At 36.0% G+C, this 19,475-nt stretch overlaps 1 protein-coding gene across 2 annotated transcripts in view; it reads right to left on the reverse strand.

Moving 5' to 3' along the window:
- PCNX1 (pecanex 1) overlaps window positions 1-19,475 on the reverse strand; it is a 137,258-nt gene that overhangs the window by 47,450 nt on the left and 70,333 nt on the right. Inside the window, exons 7-11 of one of the 2 annotated variants that reach the window (XM_087819432.1) lie at window positions 11,252-11,342; window positions 9,735-9,792; window positions 7,892-8,094; window positions 4,806-4,959; window positions 1,304-1,336 (exon numbers count right to left, since the gene is read on the reverse strand). In XM_087819432.1, coding sequence (XP_087675558.1) covers window positions 1,304-1,336; window positions 4,806-4,959; window positions 7,892-8,094; window positions 9,735-9,792; window positions 11,252-11,342 — 539 coding nt within the window. Of the gene's footprint in view, window positions 1-1,303; window positions 1,337-4,805; window positions 4,960-7,891; window positions 8,110-9,734; window positions 9,793-11,251; window positions 11,343-19,475 lie in introns of both variants that reach the window. The other variant, XM_087819429.1, reaches the window with a different exon arrangement.

The raw sequence follows: 19,475 nt of genomic DNA on the forward strand, positions 1-19,475 counted from the left end.
TATTAACTGCAAGATAAAAATAGTAGCATTACAGCAGACTAGGGAGTGGGAGGGGATTTGGACCCCCAGGGGACATTTGGCAATGCATGGAGACATGTGGTTGTCGCAATTAGGGTGGGGGTGCTACTGACATCTAGTGGGTAGAGGTCAGAGATAAAGCTAAATATTCTATAATGCACAGGGCAGCACCCTCACCTACAACAAAGATTATCCAGCCTAAAATGTTAATATTGCAGAGGTTAAAAAACCCTGAAAACATTAACTATCCTTAGCCAAAGATGAAAATTAACATCACCAACAAAAGGATAAATCAGCATCATGTGCTTCCTGAAGTGATGCACTGAGAACACATGGCTTTTGTAGTGTTCCTACCAAAAAAGCATGGCCTGTATCCAATCAAGAAGAAACTGCGCGCGCGCGCGCGCGCGCGCGCGCGTGTATGTGTATGTGTGTGCGTGTGTGTGTGTGTGTGTGTGTGTGTGTAATGTTTACAAAGGGATCTAGGTGAATGGCATCAGGAATTCTTTCTATAATCCTTGCAAATTTTCCCTAAGTCTGAAATTATGTCAAAATAAAAAGTTAAGTATGTCCATATATCATTACATTTCAAAAGCATTCTTACAAAGCAATAAACAAAGCAGTTGAAAGAATATTTCGCTCATTTTTCTCAGTAGTGTCCCAGTATATGGGTAAAACCAACTATATTCAAGAGAGAAGGCATCACTATGAACTGTTGTTGGAGTCTGATTTTGAACTACTTTAAAGAAAGTGCCCTCTGGTCTTTCTATTAAATAAATATTCTAGGGTGAGATCTAAAACTGAATCATGCTTTACAATAGTATGAGGCAGCTAATACTTTTGTCTAAAGTCACAAAGGGAATTACAAGATCTTTAATCTCCTTTGTGTCCGTGGGTCCACAGATAATTGTATATCTTCTTTATTCTTGCTCCTAATGATTACTGAAGCAAAATAAGGTAAAGTTTTTCCTACTTCAAAATTCTATTAAAGTCAAGTTATCAAATAACCATAAATTTATATGAACCATGTCTACCTAGTTAATAACCTTCTGAGACAGGCTGTCAAAAAATGAATTATTATGCTCATTTTCAACCAAGACTTAGAATTCCACAATTACAATGGCATTTTATTTCATGTTAATAAATCACCTATATTTCTACAAGTGTGTCAAAACTTAGATGAGATTATAATAACATAAATCTTAATTCAATATGACATAGGGCCTAAAAAGGGGTTTGATGACTGTTAAAGACAACAAGTTACAGGCATATCAGAGTGACTTACATGTCTGGGAGAAGAAGAATCTGGTTGAACACTCTAGAAATGAAACAGAAAGATTATATTACCAAAGTCCCGGTTATTTTACAGGCAACTTTCAAATGTCTGAAATAACTTTTTTTTAAAAAAAAAACAACCATCTCTATTGATTTCAGAGAGAGGAAAGGAAGGGAGAGAGAGAGAGAGAGAGAGAGAGAAACATCAATGATGAGAGACTCATTGATCGGCTGCCTAGCCTGCAACCCGGGCATGTGCCCTGACTGGGAATCAAACCCCGATCTCCTGGATCCTAGTCGATGCTCAACCGCTGAGACACGCCCGGCCAGGCTGAAATAATTTCAGTAGATATTCCACAGCTAAGAATGACCTACAATAATTGTGTTGAACATCAACAGAAAACATCATCTCCGGAAGTGGTGTCACTAGGGTATTAAAAAACATCTCAAATTTTATTTCCTGACTTTTAAACTTATTATGGTTAATTAATCATCTGCATCTAGTTTAATGTTTCGGAGATGGCATATGGAAGATAGATCCATCCTATTACTTGGCTCGTTATTACAAATAAGTATGTTACAGTAGAATGCTTTCTTTTAAAAAAAAGCTTAAGATTTTTCCATTACAGTTTTCATTCAATATTATTTTGCACTGGTTTCAGATAAACGGCACAGTGGTTAATCACATACTTTAGGTAGAATGCTTTCTTATGCAGTATCACTCCTTTAGGGAAATGCATAAAACATGGGTTATCTTATAAGAAGAATCCAGTTCTGCCCACCAATTCCATGTTTACTAAACAATTCAATGGTATTTGTATTAAATATTTTATCTGCATTTTCATATCAAAATCATCAAGTAAGTTAGGCAGTATCTTCGTATGAGACTTTATCACCTTTCCATAAAAATGTCCAATAGGTATTATTACTTCCCAAATCATGACTTTTCTCTCAAGTCCCAGTTCATTTCTAATAGCAAACCAAACAATTTCACTATGATGGTCTATCACCACCCTATGAACCAAGTCGTACCGTGCTTACTGAGCTTGGCATGTGGCTCTTGGCAGGATATGAGATGAGGTCATCTTTAAATTCTTTCAATTCCAACATCTATCCTCTAAAAGCTTCTGGTCAGGCCTTTCTTATATCTATTTATGGCATTACTATTCTTTTAGTTAACTAATCTCAAAAACCTCAGTCATATTTTACCTTTTTCGTATCTAACCATATTAACCTAAAAACAGTGGACAAAATTAAAGGGACAGGAAACACTGAAACCAGGGAATGAATTTAAATGGTTTAAGACAATTAAGGTGGTTGAAATGGAAAGCAGGAACAAAGGCCAGAGATTTTACCATGAGATCACCACATTTAATCAAAGGAACTGGAGAGAGTAGATGCTCTAAGATTCTGAGTCGGTACACTGCTGTCAAAAAAAAGAAAAGCAACTGGGAAAGTAAAATATTTATCAGAAGATGATGATGTCCTGTTTTTAAAATGTGCCAAATGCCTGTTAGATATACAGGACTAAACCTGTGAGAAAGGTGAAGACTCGGAGATATAAATCAGGACATAATTCATATATAGGGACAACAAATAAAGTAATAAAACAGCATGACTTCACTGGCAAGGAATTGTAAACTGAGAAGAGGGCCAAATAAAACCCTAGGGGATTCTCATAAATTAAGAAATGGTCAAAAGAACAAAGAGGGGACAAGATGGTGGCCTAGGTAAACGTGGTCCTCAAACCACATCAAAATTCAACTCAACTTCAGAACAACCATCATTCAGAACTACCTAAAATCTAGCTGAATGAAAGTCCTACAATGAGGGAATTAAAGAAGCCACTTGGAGACAGGTAGGAGGGGCGGAGATGTGGAACAGACTGGTCTCACACCCACGTGTGGCCCTTTATAATCAGGAGGATATCTTAGCTGTGGAGATTCCCCCTTTGAAATGAGGGGTCCCAGCCCAGGGTTTCAGCGCCAGGAAGACAAGTCCCCAAAACTTCAGGCTGTAAAAACCAAGATTACCCCGCAAAGCTATCATTTAGAATCAAAGGTCAGATAAAGAGCTTCCCAGATAAGAAAAAGCTAAAGGAGTTCATCACCACCAAACCCTTACTACATGAAATATTAAAGGGTCTTCTTTAAAAAGAAGAAAAAAGATTAAAAATATGAATAATAAAATGGCAAAAATACATATCTATCAACAATTGAATCTAAAAATCAAAACAAATGAACAAGAGAACAGAAAGAGACTCACAGATACAAAGAACATTTTGAGGGCTGCGAGATGGGAGGGCGGTTGGGGAGAGGGGTGAAGAGGTGATGGGACTTAGATCTACAAATCAGTTACAGAACAATCACGGGTGAGAAGTGCAGCACAGGGAGTGTGGTCACTAATATTCTAATAACTGTGTACAGTGTCAATGGGCAGGAGCTCTCTCAGGATGATCACTTAGTTTTATAATGTCTATCACTGGGGTGTCCTCCTGAACCCAATAACACTGTGTGCTAACCGTAATTGAAAAATAAAAAAACAAAACAAGGAGGCATCAACAAAGGAAAATAAAGTTACGTGAAAAGCAGGATAAGCATCCGGGCAGCACAGAGCTACAGACAACGAGGGGAGTATGAAAACAGAAGGCACTGTTCACAGGCTTGAGTGCGTACTCGGGAGGGAGTGAAGCCTAAGAAAAGGGCACAGATCTGGCAATGTGAGATTGTGTGCAACCACACAGACTCCAGTTTCCCTACTGCAATGAGCAACATAGTATGATGGGTCCTGAGGAAACGAAGCGGTTGGCATAAGTGGCTTACTCCAGGTGCTATCTATATACATCTGGACAGCTGATGGTAAAAACAGAACTGAGCTAATAGTCTTCAGGGTGGGAGGCTGCTTCATGTTAGCATGTATCAAGCAAATAACCAATACGAGCAACAGTATTTACTGGTTAAGAAAGAAAGGAAACAGTCCACATTAACAGTGCACAGATTTTGCATAGAAGGTGAAATATTTGGTATCTGAGTCTCCCATTTTTGGAAAGCTTAACATTGATTGATTTTGATATTTTAGAGCCACTATTAAAACAATAGCAAAAGGATGCCAATCTTCTGTTTTCAATGTCCCAAAAGAACATATATACTAGTTTTGACATTACTGTTATCTATCAATGTTGAATTTTAATAAAGTTCACCTATAGAATAAAAGACTTAAAATATAAAAGTGCACGAATTGATGTTGATAAATTTAAAAAAAATAAATTTCAAAAATGCAAATTCTTATTTGTATCAAATATTTTAAGACCAAAAACATCTTCAAGGAAACTTCATTTACACATCATTACTTTTTCAACTTGTATGCACCTTTTGTTCCCTACCGAATCTCATGTAAACATCCAAAAATAAATAAAAAATTAATATCCTTACTATAATTCAGTGAATGATATGAAACCTTCTGCCTTTTAACACAAATATTATGTCATAGTCTGAAAAGAGAGATGCTGGTACCTTCAGTAGAGAGTACTGACAGCTGGCTATCACCAGGCAGAACTGGAAGACCCAGATATCTCTGAAGAAGCCTTGGATGAGAAGGATAGATCCCAAAAATGCCACAAGAATAGCCAAGATGACAGCTAACACATTTTCCAGGACTTCACGATTTCTGTAGGTAAGAAAATTTATGAGTTAAGTGTATCATCAATATAAGAAATTAATCAGTGAAATAAGGGAAGGAATCAATATGAAGTCTATATTATGCTTGCTAAAAATTTTTTCAGTTCTGGGTTGGAGTAAGATTTTGGGTCAACACTGAAAAAGAAACTAGTCTCTGTGGAAAATTAAAACAAATTCTTATGCACAAATAAAGCATGCTATAGTGGATTGTGAAGTATGTATTTTCATGCACAATATAGTTTTAATTTCTATTTTAAAAACTTCACTATTCTTAACATCTTCTTCTATCTGTCAAATTTGTTGCAAAATAACTAACCAACTTGGATGGCAAGGAGCTATACAATGAAACAAGTTTGAAAGACAAAATCTCCAGTTTCTAAAAAATTAAATTTAAAAGTTGTTATTTTATATGATAGTTTGCAACCCAATTTTGATACCAAGTGGTTTCATTTTCCCTATCTCTAAATCATCTGAAATAATCTGAAAAGTAATTTACTAAATATAGGCCCTTACACATGTTGAGCATGAAGCCAGTGATAAAGACCATCAACACTATCTCTATAAAAGAAACAATATGATGCCCAAGATATTACATACAGTAATAAGGTGATATTTATGTCACATACAAAAAATAAGAGCCGGTCTCCATATTTCTTGGGGAAATTTTATTCACAAAATGTTAAATACTAAAAGTCTTATTTTAAAAAAATATATACTGACATGGGAACATGCGCAGCACAAGAGCTATACAAAGAAAGCAGGACACGCAACCATGTGCACAGGAAGATATGTCCTGTTATTGAAAAAAACGTGCAGATATGGGTTAAAAGAGACTATGTCTCAAAATGATACTACTACTGACTCTCTCTGAATGGAGGGTTTATGAATGGTCTCCTTCTGTCTTAAAATCTTTCTGTATATTTTTCTACAATGAGTAAAGAATTACTCTTATAATCATAAAAATGTTTTTATCAATTTGTTGTCAATGCCATACTTATAGGCTTCAACTGACCTAAAAATAAAATTCACAAACATCTCTCTACTATTTCATTTGTTAGTTCTATCAGATTAAAACAAGTTCCACAGTATTTTCAAAACCATAAATACTGGTATTTTCATTGATCTCATATGGCAGCAGTAGAATTCCAGATTTACTGAATTCAATGTTCTGTGTCAATCCTGCTACACCACATACTATCTATATTGCTTGACACTGAACTTGTGCTCTCCTTTGGCATTCTTCAGTTTTTTATTTTGATAAATCCATTTATCAATTTGTTTTTATTGGTCTTATTTTTGGTGTTACATCTAAGAAATTTTGCCTAATCCAAGGTCACAAATATTTTCTCCGATGTTTTGTTTTTTCCAGAAATTTTATTGTTTTAGATTTTACATTTACGTCTATGATTCATTTTGAATTAATTCTTGTAATACGGTGCAAAGTAAGGATATGAGCTTTTTTTTGCATTTGGATATCCACTACGTTCAGGCATCCATTGTACTTTTCATCTCAGACATTTTTAGTTTTCATCTCTGTAAGTTTCATTTGGGTCTTTTTAAACTATATTCCATGTCACTACCTAACTTTTTTTAACGTATGGAGTACAGTTATAACAGTTTTAATGTCTCTGGCTGCTGACTCTAATACCTGTGACAGTTCCAGGTTGGTTTCAATTGATTCATTAGTTCCTTCATTGTAATTCATGTTTTATCTCTTCTTTGCACGGCTGGTAATCTTTGGATGCCAGACAGAGTGAATCTTAACTTACTGGGTATGAGAATTTCTGGATTTCTACAAATCTTCTTGAGCTTTGTTATGCCACGTGAAAACAGTCTGATCCTTTCCAGTCTTACTTTTACGTCTTATTATGTGGGTGTGAAGCAGTGTCATTGGAGGACTGAGTATTCCCCACTTCTAAGGCAAGACTTCCCTGAGTATGCTGCACAGTGCAGCACAGAACGTGAACTGAGTTTCGTACCCGACTGGTAGGAGCAGGCCCAGGCCCTGGCCCTGGCCCTGGCCCTGGCCCTGGCCCTGGCCCTGGCCCTGGCCCTGACCCTGGCCCTGTGTGAGTGCCAGGCACTGTTCTTCCATTTCTTTCACATGGTTCTTCCCTGGCCTCAGGCAGTTTCTTCACATATGTTCACTTATCAGTACTCTGCCTAATAGTCGAGGAGACCCACTGCGGGTCTGAGGCTCTCTCTGAGCAGTAATCCCCCTCTGATACTCCGTCCTATGGACTCTTAGCTCTGTCTCTAACTCAGCAAGTCTGCTAGGCTCTACCTTAGTATCTCCACCCCGTGCTGCAGCCTGGGAACTCTCTTAAGACAGCAAGCTGGGTAACTGTATGGCTCACCTAATTTGTTTCGCATCTCTCAGGAATCACTGTCCTTTGTTCTCTCATCTCCAATGTCTTGAAAACCTTGTTTTTCATGCACGGTTTGTCTTCACTGTTTCAGGTAGGAGGGTAAAGCTAGTCCTTGCTACTCCATGTTGACTAGCAGCAGCATTTAGCCACCAAGCTTATAACAGACTAATGCTGTTTACTATTAAGGCTTGTGCTAAGGAAGGGGAAATGGAAGTTTCCCCCTACGCTTTTGATATTTAGGGTCGTTACCTATAACCTGATAATCATTAACATTTCATTTTTTCTGAGTTTTAAACAGAGTTGCATGATTCTTATTGATGATCAAAAGAATCTTTTTGTATACACATATTAAAATTGCCACAAAAAGGTTTTTAATGAATTCAAGACAGTCAATTTTGGGAACCCTATTAACTTACATTTTATCTCAAAAGGACCAAAATAGAAAACATTTTCCAACATGGTAACCAAGTAAAAACCTCAATGAGTTCTTAAGGACATTTCAATTTAAAAATAAAATTTGCACACATCTTTAATATCTCACTATATTCTCACCTATCAAACAGGGCCAAAAGTGTGAGTCTGTCAAAGTTAATGCCAATCCATAGCTGAGGCAGGATCCAAAATCGGTAATAGTGTTTAACCTTCTGGGCAGCATCTTCTGTTGGACCATAAGTAGCTGCCAGGTCTGGGCTTAGATCAATGTCTTGTTGCTCCAACAAATCTGTATCGATGGTCAATAGTCTGTTCAATCGAATCTGTGGGAGAGAGAGCTAAAACACAGTCAGCGTTGAAAGGCTTAAAATATCTTTAATCAAGTCACTGTCCAAGGGTTACTCAATCAGCTTAGAGATGATCTAAGCCTCCTTAATTTTCTATACTAGTCCGCCCCTCATGGACATTTTATGACCATTAGAAACTACAGAAGGTGACAATAAGAAGTGAACTAAATAAAGCAAAGTAATCAATAGGCCTTTCGGAAAGATTTTATTAGGAAAAGTGCTTGAAATCTTAACATCTATTGTTTAGCTAGTAAATCCATTAAAATTGCTTACAGTGCATCACTGGCGGCCTCCCTTCCCCAGTCGCACTCATGGCCTTTTCTCAGTAAGCTCCTATTAAATCTAAGCTCCTCTGCATTGCAATATCGTCAACTCTCATTTACTACAGTCTCTTATCACTATTATTGCTGTTTTCAAATTCCTCGTACACCCCGCCCCCCCTTTGTTTTGGCAGGCTGTTCATCTGAGGCTTTACAGGAAATTACCACATTACATTTCTTTTAGCTTTAACTCATCCATCCACCAGTTCACAAGCTTCCTCTTCCTCGGAAAGAATCAAGTTTGGGGAATCTAGCTCAGCACTGGCCAACACTTTGCTATCTCAAGGCTCCCGTACATTTAGCAGCAGAAAATAATAACCACTTCCCCAATTTTACTTTCCTGTGGAGCTTCTAAGAACACACTACATCAAAAAAATAGGGACAGTTTTTACTTTTCAAACATGTGTGGGTATAGTCAAGAAAATTCGCTTTCTATATATAACACAGCCACTATCTCTAAGCATTCACAAAGACTTCCCCAAACACTTTTCTTCTTATGCTCTATGCCAGGGTTTCTCAACCCAGACACTACAGGAATTGTGAGCCAGATAATTCTATGTTGTGGGGATTGTGCTGTCCACTGTAGGATCTTTAACAGCATCCCTGGCTTCTATACACTAGATACCAGTAGCATTGCCCTTGCTGTGACAAGCAAAAGTGTTTCCAGGCATTACCAAATGTCTACTAGCTGAAAACCTTTGTTCTATGCCAATGTACACCTATGGTCTTCAAACCCTGTTCACAACTCTTCAGGAAGCTGTTAATAATTAATCCCTTTGGCTCTACATTTCTCTACCCCTATCTCTTATGTGTTAGTTATAAGGATGTTACCCAGTTTGTCTTTCCCAACTTCAATATATACATCTTGATGGCAAAGGCAGAGTTATCATTTTACAATATCCCTACTGTATTTTATGTGGCATATTTTTTACCCAGTGATGTCATCACTAGGCTTAAAAAACATACACACTGGTATAATTAATAGTTAACCAATAAAAAACTGCACCAAAATCATAACATTCAAAGTAAAGTTTTAAAATGAAAATTAAAAAATGGCACAACCAGATGACATTGGTGAGTAAAGGAATCTTACTCTCAAGTGTAATAATGGATTCGTATGAAACTAATTAAACTTCATGATGTTCCATTTCTGTTTAACAAAGGCCTACTAAGAAGAGATCCACTATTGAACAGCAAAAGTATTCTGCCATATTTTTCAACAAAATTCATTTTCCTGATTTGTGTAGCAACTTAATCTGAAAACACAACATTTTATAAAAAATAAGAAAAACCTACCACATCGTGTGGATAAAATCGAACTGAGGTAGAACTGGATACATGAGAATCTGTGTCACTAAAATAAAATGAAAAGGACTTTAGGAAATAAACAGCTTACCAGGTAGTAGGAAAAAACTAAATCCTTTAACAACTAGATGATATTTACAGTGTCTTCATTTTTCTATGTCAATTTCAAAATATCATTTTCCTAGAGTTGTGATTAAGAACACAGCCTCTGGGTCAGAGTATCTACATTCAAATCTCTTCATCAACTGAATGAGATCTTGGACAGGTTATCCAACTTTTTATACTTCAGTTTTCCTCATCAGTAGCACAGGATAAAAGTACCTTTATCACAAGGCTCTGGTGAAGTCTTTAAGAAAGCAATTACCATACTGCCTGGAATCACAATGAATTTAGCTATGCCTAGAACACGACAATTCAGTTTTCACAATTCAGTAAAGTTTAGATTTTAAAACTCAAGACCTTACCACATTTATGGTATAAGGAATTGTTTTTGTCTTGAATTAAACATAATTGTTTCCATTCCTCCATTCTGCTACAAAATACCTAACACACCAATTTAGTCATTTCTGACTCAGATTCTGAAACTGGACGAAAGAAGCTTAAAGGGTATAGTTTTCTAAATGTTCTACCTTTTCAGCAGGTAAGTGACCTTTCATCTATGTGTCTACAAGATCTTATTGCTTTAAATAACACCTCAAAACTTAAAAAACTACATGAACTGCCCATAGACATGTAACATTTAAATAGGTGTGTCTGTTACTAAATGGAAATCCTGAAATAAAAATCAAATGACCCTAGTGAAAACAGTTAACTGATCAATAATGGATTTCAAAGCAGCAACTTGCACAGATGAACAATAAGATTAAAATTTTACAAAAAATTTTAACATATTCTAAACTATAATTATGTAATATGACCAAGATTCTAATTTCCTATTTGCTTTTCTAACTTCATCAGTATCTAATTCCTTCCTAAGGGGAGATGAAAAAGAAAACTAAGTGTAACATATGACCCATAATTTAAAAAAATTCCTTCTTCTTATAGTTGGTAAATAAATTTTAAAACAAAATGAAAGCTGATCATTTAAGATATGTGACCAAACCCATACAAGGAAACAAAAATTTTAAATTACACATGAGAAAAAGAGAACTGATGGGTATGAACTTAGTTGTGTAAATATTTTTCTAATAAGCTTTTTTACATCATATATTTATTGTGAAATCTATGGTTAAATTTACAACTGTGCAAGCCACTGTCCCACTATAAGATGAACAGGAAATTTTTCTTAATTTTTAAAAATGCAGAATAGCTTTTAAGAATAATGCTTTCTTTTTCCCATAGCAACAAATTCTACTTTAGCTCTCTAGAGACAAATGTGCTATGACAAATTGTTTAAGCCAATATAAACAAATGTTTTCAAACAACATTTACATTTAAAGGTTTAAAAACTTTAAACACAGCAAATATATGCAAGTACACACACTCTCCTAAAATGACTTCACACATACCAGATATTGGATGCTCTTCTTGCTGCTGGTTCAAAATTCACAAGTGACATATCACAGCCACCAGTCTCATAAAGCGTAGAAGAGAACTTACCTAGCAAATAAATGAGTTTTTAAAAGTCATTAGAATAATCAGATTTTTCCTTCAAGAAACACTAAATTTTAAACTTGTAACAATTTAAGAAAATGTACTACCTCTTCCCAAAATATTTTAAAAGAAATGATTGGCAGGTCAATTCAGCATGTGAACTGAAAAGGCATGCTGAACAGTAGGGCAAAATGTCAACATACAGAATCAGGTATTAAAAGCAAGGGATTGAAGTCAGCTTTCCAATACCAGTCTCCCCTGTTCTCCTCCCAGCACATTCTAAAGTAATTATATGAATGAATTTAATGTTGTTTAAGTCACCTGACTACTTGCAAGTGGTGAATGGCCATTTGGAAAGCTGCTTGTGTTAAAGACAGCTCAAACTGCAAGACCACAAATTTGTGTGGTTACCTTCAGAGTTTTTGTCTGTCTGTTTTTAGAAAAAATGAAGACTGTCAAAATGGATATAAGGATAAAGTATAATAATGCTGGTAACTAAATTACAGTATTTAATGAACATTACTAGTTATATGATTCCACAAGAACTCTGAAAAAATTTAGGAACGCCATTTGCTGTAGCCAACTATCACTACTAAACTGATAAAAGGTTTAGAAATTATGTTGGTTGCAAAAAAGTAGGTTAAAAAAAAACTCTTAAAATGAACTCTATAAGATAAAATTATTTCTGATAATGGAATTTTAAAAATCTGGATACTGTCTGAAATTCATTCTCTTCCATGACAATCTATGGTAGTCCATTATCAATGATGAGTTAGGGAGCATAAATAAAAGAATACAAATTTTCAGTAATGCAATGAGAAGAGGTACACATCTCTAAAACCATGTGGGTCTAGTACAGGCTGCTTTTTCAGTATTTATGACGTTTTTGTTTTACTAGCTGGAATTACTAAGGTTATGAATATGAAGAATCTTATAAGGCAATTTCATCTTCATGGCAGGGCTGAGAGATTTCTCTTCCATGACTACAAAGGAAACAGTATACAATAAGGACTTTTAAGTGAAATCCTTGAAAAATGACTATAAAAGGCGCCCATAATATACTAATAGGACTTTGCAGAAACACACATTTCAACAATTACTTCATTATTTAAAAGGACTAGAATCAGAAAAAAGAACTTTTAAAATAGGATTATTTGAGCACCTTCTATGGGTCAGACAGAACATGAAAATACTTTATTTTATTAGTGTTTTCTGTAGCAGCAATTTTTGTCAGAATAATGTACTCCTGCGATAAGGGAAAAAGCATCCTTGGAAGTGCTCAGCTCATTTGCAGTTTTTCAGGGAAGGATTATTCAGCATGTGGACTATCTAAACCTGCTGTTAGTCACGAGTCATTCACTCAGATTAACTAACTAAAATGAAATGATACAAGCTGTCAACTTGGCTACTTCTTACATGTATTACTGACATTTTTTTGAAGTGGTTTGGAGGGTTGCAGAAATTGTTAGTGAAGAAAAAAAATCAAACAAAAATACTAGCTTGACTGAGATTTAAAAATTATTTTTAAACTGCAATTTTTTATGCTCTGCTTTTTCCTCACTCATCATGGATAATCAAAGATTGGTTATGTTACTATAATAAACTTATATTAATAGAAAAAATACCTTACCAAAATCACAGATTGCATAATGCAGAAGAATTATAAACCCATGTTAAACAGCTAAATCACAGAGTAACAAAGAGTTGGAGGGCTTGGCTACTGTACGTGAAATCCAGTAAGAGTGGATGCATAAATATGTTTATATCAGGTAATTTGTGTCTATTTTAGAAATAAGTTAATTCTATATGCAACAGCATTTAAATTATTAAAGTATATCCTGCTATTTAAGTATTCCATGGGACTTTTAGTAATATAAGTCCTGTCCTTGGGATAGTGAATAAATATTTAAATGCAACTGAAATCAACTGAAGATTTTATACTCTTTGCAATTTTAAAATGGAAAAGTAAAAAAATGTTAAATCACTATACTGTCTTTTATGTATAGATGTCTAATATAAAACTTCTACAGAAATAGTTGCATTTTAAATAAATACAAACATAAAAATAAAGCATGTTCCCCAAAAGGCTTTTTAGACAGAAAGTTGGACAATTGAGCAGTTTTACTACTATATAAATCTCCAACTTTGAATGCTCCTATCAAACCAATGACTAAACAATAAAACTGAGAATTTTAAACAGAAGCATAAAACTGTCTAAGAAAAGAATACCTATAATTTTAACAAATGTGCATCACTTCAACAGTATTTTTTATTTTTCCCCAAGAAGTTTTTGTCTACCTGCTAACTGTAAGAGCATGTTAAGGTTCCTAAAACTATACATGGCACGTGTCAGAACTAACATCCTATTAAGGCTTCACGGTGTATGCCCAAGTTTACTCCACCAAAAGAACAGATTCTATTCTATGTCCCTTATATCTTTGGGCCAGACGACTGACAGTACTTAAGAGGTAACACATTTTATTCAGAAGATAAGCAACTCAGAGAGAAAAAAAGTTGCACTTAAAAATATTTAGCTTAAGGCTTCGGTGAAAACAGTAACATCTTGATATATTAGTATAATCATTTAAAGGCATCTTCAAAAATAACCAGAGAAGAAATAAGTATATATTGCTTTGGGTTATAAAAATGAAGACTAGCTTAAATTTGTCCAAATCTTCTTAGCATGCACAACAATTTCACATATATCTCATCGGAGATTAAAACTATGATCATAGTTAACCTTTGGATCTAAAGTAAAACGTGCCCTTATTAACGACCCTACCTTAACATTATTCTTCCATTTAAATATTATTTCTAATGATCATGGAGTGGGAAGAAAGTAGAACATCAGTGCGACATGTCCTCTTGACATGAATGATGATTATAAACGAAGTCATCTCATCATAACTCAACTCCCTGCTCATAATTAATTATACCTAATAAAATGGCTGTCACAATTTAAAAAAGAAATCAATTTCTGGCAAAATAAACAAGAAAGATTTTAAAAAATTAAGGTATCTGGTATTTCTCAGTTTTGAATATTCAGTAACTATTACTGCCTATAAAAATTTAATTTAATTACGCAAAACCATTTTTTTGAGGAAGGAGAATTTCTACCATAGGTCAATTTGTAAACGGTGATCAACAGGAAGGTGAGTAAAATCGGATTCTGATGTAAGGAACAGGACACTTGAAGCATGTGTCCGAAGGCATAGACGGTGCAGCGGACACTCACACACACTGGAAAAAACTGATAGAAGACATGAGAAACTAATGGGATTCTCTAACTTGTCCTACCAATAAAAAGGCTCACCACATGACACCAAGTTAAATGCACAGACTGTAAGACTGCTGCCCGCCTAGGAAACCCAGCTATTTGGTTCTTGATGTCGCCGGTTTCACCCACGTATCCTGGGAGGAAGTGGGTACCAGAAGGACAACCTGCGAAGTCTGTGTCCTCCAAACCTAACCCTGACCGTCGCAACTGGCGTCACTTTTCTAGTGTAACTCTTAGTGCAGACAGGGCTCTGAAAGCGGGGAGAGATAAAGGGAGGCGACTTTACAGTGTTTTTTAGAAGGTTGTTAAAGAGCCACATACATCTATCTATATGACTAACTTACATACTCTACAAAAAATGCTTATTTCTGATGACAGTAAATACCGAATATATTACTATACTTTTGAGAGCAGGCCTTTAAGATTAGCTCCAATTTCATAGATAGCATCCCCTTTATTATCATGAGCGGTGACTATGAGTCTCTGAGGAAACATGAGTTTTCACCCAGGCAGAAATGACTCATTTTATTGCTGCTTATAGGTTAATGGATTTGTTTCTCCCTAGATGAAAAGTCAGGAAACTTTCTGTAGCGGGCCAGATAAATATCTAGGCTTTGTGGGCCACATGGTCTCTGTTGGAATGACTTTAGTCTGCCATTGCAATATGAAAGCAGCCACAGCACATGCATGACACAAATACATGTCTATTTTATTTACTGTATTTACAGCAAGCATCAAGATGGATTTTGCCTTAAGGGTGTAGTTTACCAGCCCGTCCTAGACCAAGTCTCAAGCTTCTGTAACCGCGTTAACTCTAGTGCTACAATGGAAATTAAGCCACTGTGCTATTCTTGATTAAAAGTTTCAATCCTGAGAACCAGTCCTTCTCTTCCTGGAGTATGCGACACAGGGCTCGGTTTCTAAAACAAGAGAGTAAAAAGGAAAGGGCAGGTACAAGAACAAAGAGGTTGGTTTAGAAGAGAGCTTGTGAGGACTGGTAAGAAAAGACAGGTAAGCCTACTGCTTGGCAATAGGGAAAGGGATTTACTTTCTGATACATTTACTGACATGGCCATTGTTGTCTAGTTCTGACCTAACAGGACATGCCTTACTTCACTGTTAAGTCTTCACTCCTACTGTCTAACCCCCAGATCAGGGGACCCTTCGAAAGGTGAACATACAAGTTCATATTCTGCTATTTCACCATCTGCTCACATTTTCTTCATCTTGGCTAAATGAACCATAACAATGATATTGATGACATCACAACTGATCAAGTAAACAAAAAGGTAACCCACAGAATGGGAGAAAATATTTATAATTTGTATCTAACAAATTAGTTGATCTACACTTCAGTAATAAGACAAACAACCCAATTTTTAAAGTGAGTAAAAGATCTGGACACAATTCACAAGAAGATATATGTACAGGCAACGAGCACAGCAGAAGATGCTCACCATCCTTAGTCGTAAGAGAAATGTAAAGTTAAGCCACATCCACTAGGGATAAAATTTAAAAGGCTGACAATAGCAACTGTCAGCAAACCACTCTTACAAACAGTTTAGAAGCTTTATTCACAATAGCCAAAAACTGGACACAACGCAAACATCCATTAACAGATGAATGGATACACAATATACAGTATACTCACACATGGAATTATACTCAGCAACAAGGAACTACTAGCACATGCAACATCGTGGTCAATCTCAAAAGCATCATGTGAAGCCGAAACTAAATACAAAGGCCACAAATTGTATAACCGCATTTATATGCACTTCTTGGAGAGAGAAAAACAATGACATTAAAGTACACAGTGGCTCCAGGGCCACAGGCGGAGGAGGGATCAACAGCAATGGGGGCAATGGGGGGCACAAATAATTTTTTGAAGATGATGGAAATGCTCTGTATCTTGATTGTGGTACTTCACAGGTATGCACATCTGTTAAAACTCATCAAATTGTACATGCTAAATAGATGCAATTTATCATACCTAAATAATGCATCAATAACACTGATTTAAAAACAAAGAAAAAAGACTGGTCAGTTAAGAACTGTAGTAAATGGGTGAGTGTAAGAAAGCATGTAGTCAGTGAAATTCCCACAAGATAACAACTAAGGTTTTTGGACAGTGAGTGATATTTGTCATTTTGTCTTCGTGTTTCATTTTAAAAATACTATACATCAGAAAATTCCAAAGTAGTATATAAAATGAAGAAAGTTCCACAGTCCCCAGAGACAGCCACTGCAAAGAGCAGTTTCTATGTTCTTCTGAACAATTTTAATACACATTTTGTCCCAAGACAAATTTACTTCTTTTTGCTTACTAAAATACCTTAGCTATTCATGTCAATAATACATGTGTATCAAGTTCTGAATATTACACTATGTTAATGTCTATCATTTTTTTCAGGGTTCTCTAGGAACAGACATTTAGGTTGTTTATAAACTTTTTGAAATTACAAACAATGAATATCCATGTACATATATCTTTGCATGTTTATAAAATGTGTGGACTGATATTTGTTCTATAGTTTTTTGTTTGTTTTAAAAAATATATCTTTATTGATTTCAGAGAAAGGAAGGGAGAGGGAGAAAGAGAGACAGTAACATCAATGATGACAGTTATTGATCGGCTGCCTCCTGCACACCCCCTACTGAGGATCCAGAGTGCAGCCCGGGCATGTGCCCTGACTGGGAATAGAACCTTGATCTTCTGGATCGTAGGTCAATGCTCAACAGCTGAGCCACGCCCGGCGGGGCTGGTCTATAGCTTTAAATTGTCCTCCAAAAACATTCACTCTTTTAGTTGTCTATGTCTCCAGACCCTTCCCAACAATGAACATCACTACATATTCAACAGATGAAAAATTCCCAATCCTATTTTTAATATGCAATTTTAAAAATTATGAGCAGCCCAGCCGGGCATGGCTCAGCAAGTGAGCATCGACCTGGGATCCAGGCGATCAGGGTTCGATTCCCGGTGCCCGGGTTGCGGGCTAGCCGATCAATGACTCTCTCATCATTGATGTTTCTATCTCTCTCTCTCCCTCTCCTTTCCTCTCTCTGACATTAATAAAAGATATATTTAAAAAAAAAAATTATGAGCAAAGCTGATCTGTTTGCCCATAATTGCAAACCACTTGTATTTCTTTAAACTCTCAACTTTTCTAGGTCACTAATCTTTATCTCGTTGAATCATTTATTGTCTTATTATGGCAGACGGATGACTGACCTCCAGTAGTCACTCTCTCCTAATTCCTCTTAATAGGTCCCTCCCACACTGAATTTCAGCTAGGCATATGTTCACCTAGTTAGAGATATTTCCCAGCCTCTCTCTTGCTTGAAGTTGCCATGTGACATGGGCCCAGGGGAGGTGGGAGTGACAGGCACACTTCCCAAGTCACAATCTGAAAGATAAAAGTTAGTTGTCCTGGACATTTTTTTTTAACTATCCCTCTCTTCCTGTTTTCTGGGGAAATGTCAATAACTAGAGCAGTCACTATGGAGGAGGCAGGGAAGCCACATGTGGAAGAAAATAGAACCAACCCATCTGCCAGGGACAGCTCCCATTAGACTGTAATGAAAGAAATGTAAACTTTTATTTCAGTCACTGACTGAGGTGAGGGGCTCCGGTGGGGTGGGAGGTTCCTACGTTAGAGAATCTAACCTATATTCCAACTAACACATACAGTAATCAACTTGAATTTGGAATGTTAATCTTAGAAAGCAGATAATTTAATCTAGTGCTTTAATGAATTCTTTACAACCTAGACTGGCCAGAGGTGAACCAGCTATCTTAACCAGTCCCTGTTGTCTTCTGTCAAATTCCTGGAGCAGCAGTTCTGGCATCCAAAATTTTAAAAAATAACATGCCAGTACATATGAAAAACTTCTGAGCAATATCTAGAGGATGAGGGTTAGAACAGATAAAATTTATCTAGGTTTATTTTTAGTTTACAATATTTGTGGGGATAAAACAGACACTCTCAAACCCTGCCAGAGAGTGTAAACTGGCATAAGCTTTCCATAAAGCAATGGACAGTATACATCAAAGCCCCAACGTTTATTCCCCTTGACTGATCATTCCATTTCAATATATTTAGCCTAAAGAAAAAATCACTGCTGTTCAGAAAAGTTTATGTAAAGTATGTTCAGCAGAGTGTTCATTACAACAGAAAATATCAGGAATCATCCTGAATACTAACAAGGGGGTTAGTTACTGGTTGAAAAAATTATAATAAATAATAATGTTAATGACAATAAGAACAATAACTATTTATTTAACTGACTTACTATTGCCAGGCACTGTACACACCATAAACCTATGAAGGAGGTATTACTATTACCCCTTTTGATAAATCAGGATACAAAACTCATACAGTAGCACAAGTCGCACAGCATGATCCCAATTCTGTTTTAGAAAAATATACATGTGACCATTATAAAAATGGAAGAAAAAATGATAAAATGTTAACAGTGAATATCTCTAAGTGATGAGGTTAGAGATGACTTCATTTTCTTCATTTTATTTTGTATTTCTTAATTTGTATTTCTGTTACAAGAATTGGAAAAGGGTGTTCTAATTTTAGCAAAAGGAAGTACAAGAAGAATATGTCCCCCGACCCCCTTAACATTTCTTCCTTCTAGGTATAATACAGCATTTTTATTGTTTCAATAGAAACACTTTACTTTCATTTATATATATTTTATGTTGCCCTCCCTGGCCGGTGCGGCTCAGTTGGTAGAGCATTGCCCTGTGCACCAAAAAGGCAGCAGGTTCAACTCCCAGTCAGGGCTCATATCCAGGTTTCTGGTTTGATCCCAGGTTGGGGTGCGTACTAGGAGGCAGCCAATTGATG

This window comes from Miniopterus natalensis, chromosome 1 (assembly GCF_054644295.1).
Source record: "Miniopterus natalensis isolate mMinNat1 chromosome 1, mMinNat1.hap1, whole genome shotgun sequence".
Classification (NCBI taxonomy): Eukaryota; Metazoa; Chordata; class Mammalia; order Chiroptera; family Miniopteridae; genus Miniopterus; species Miniopterus natalensis.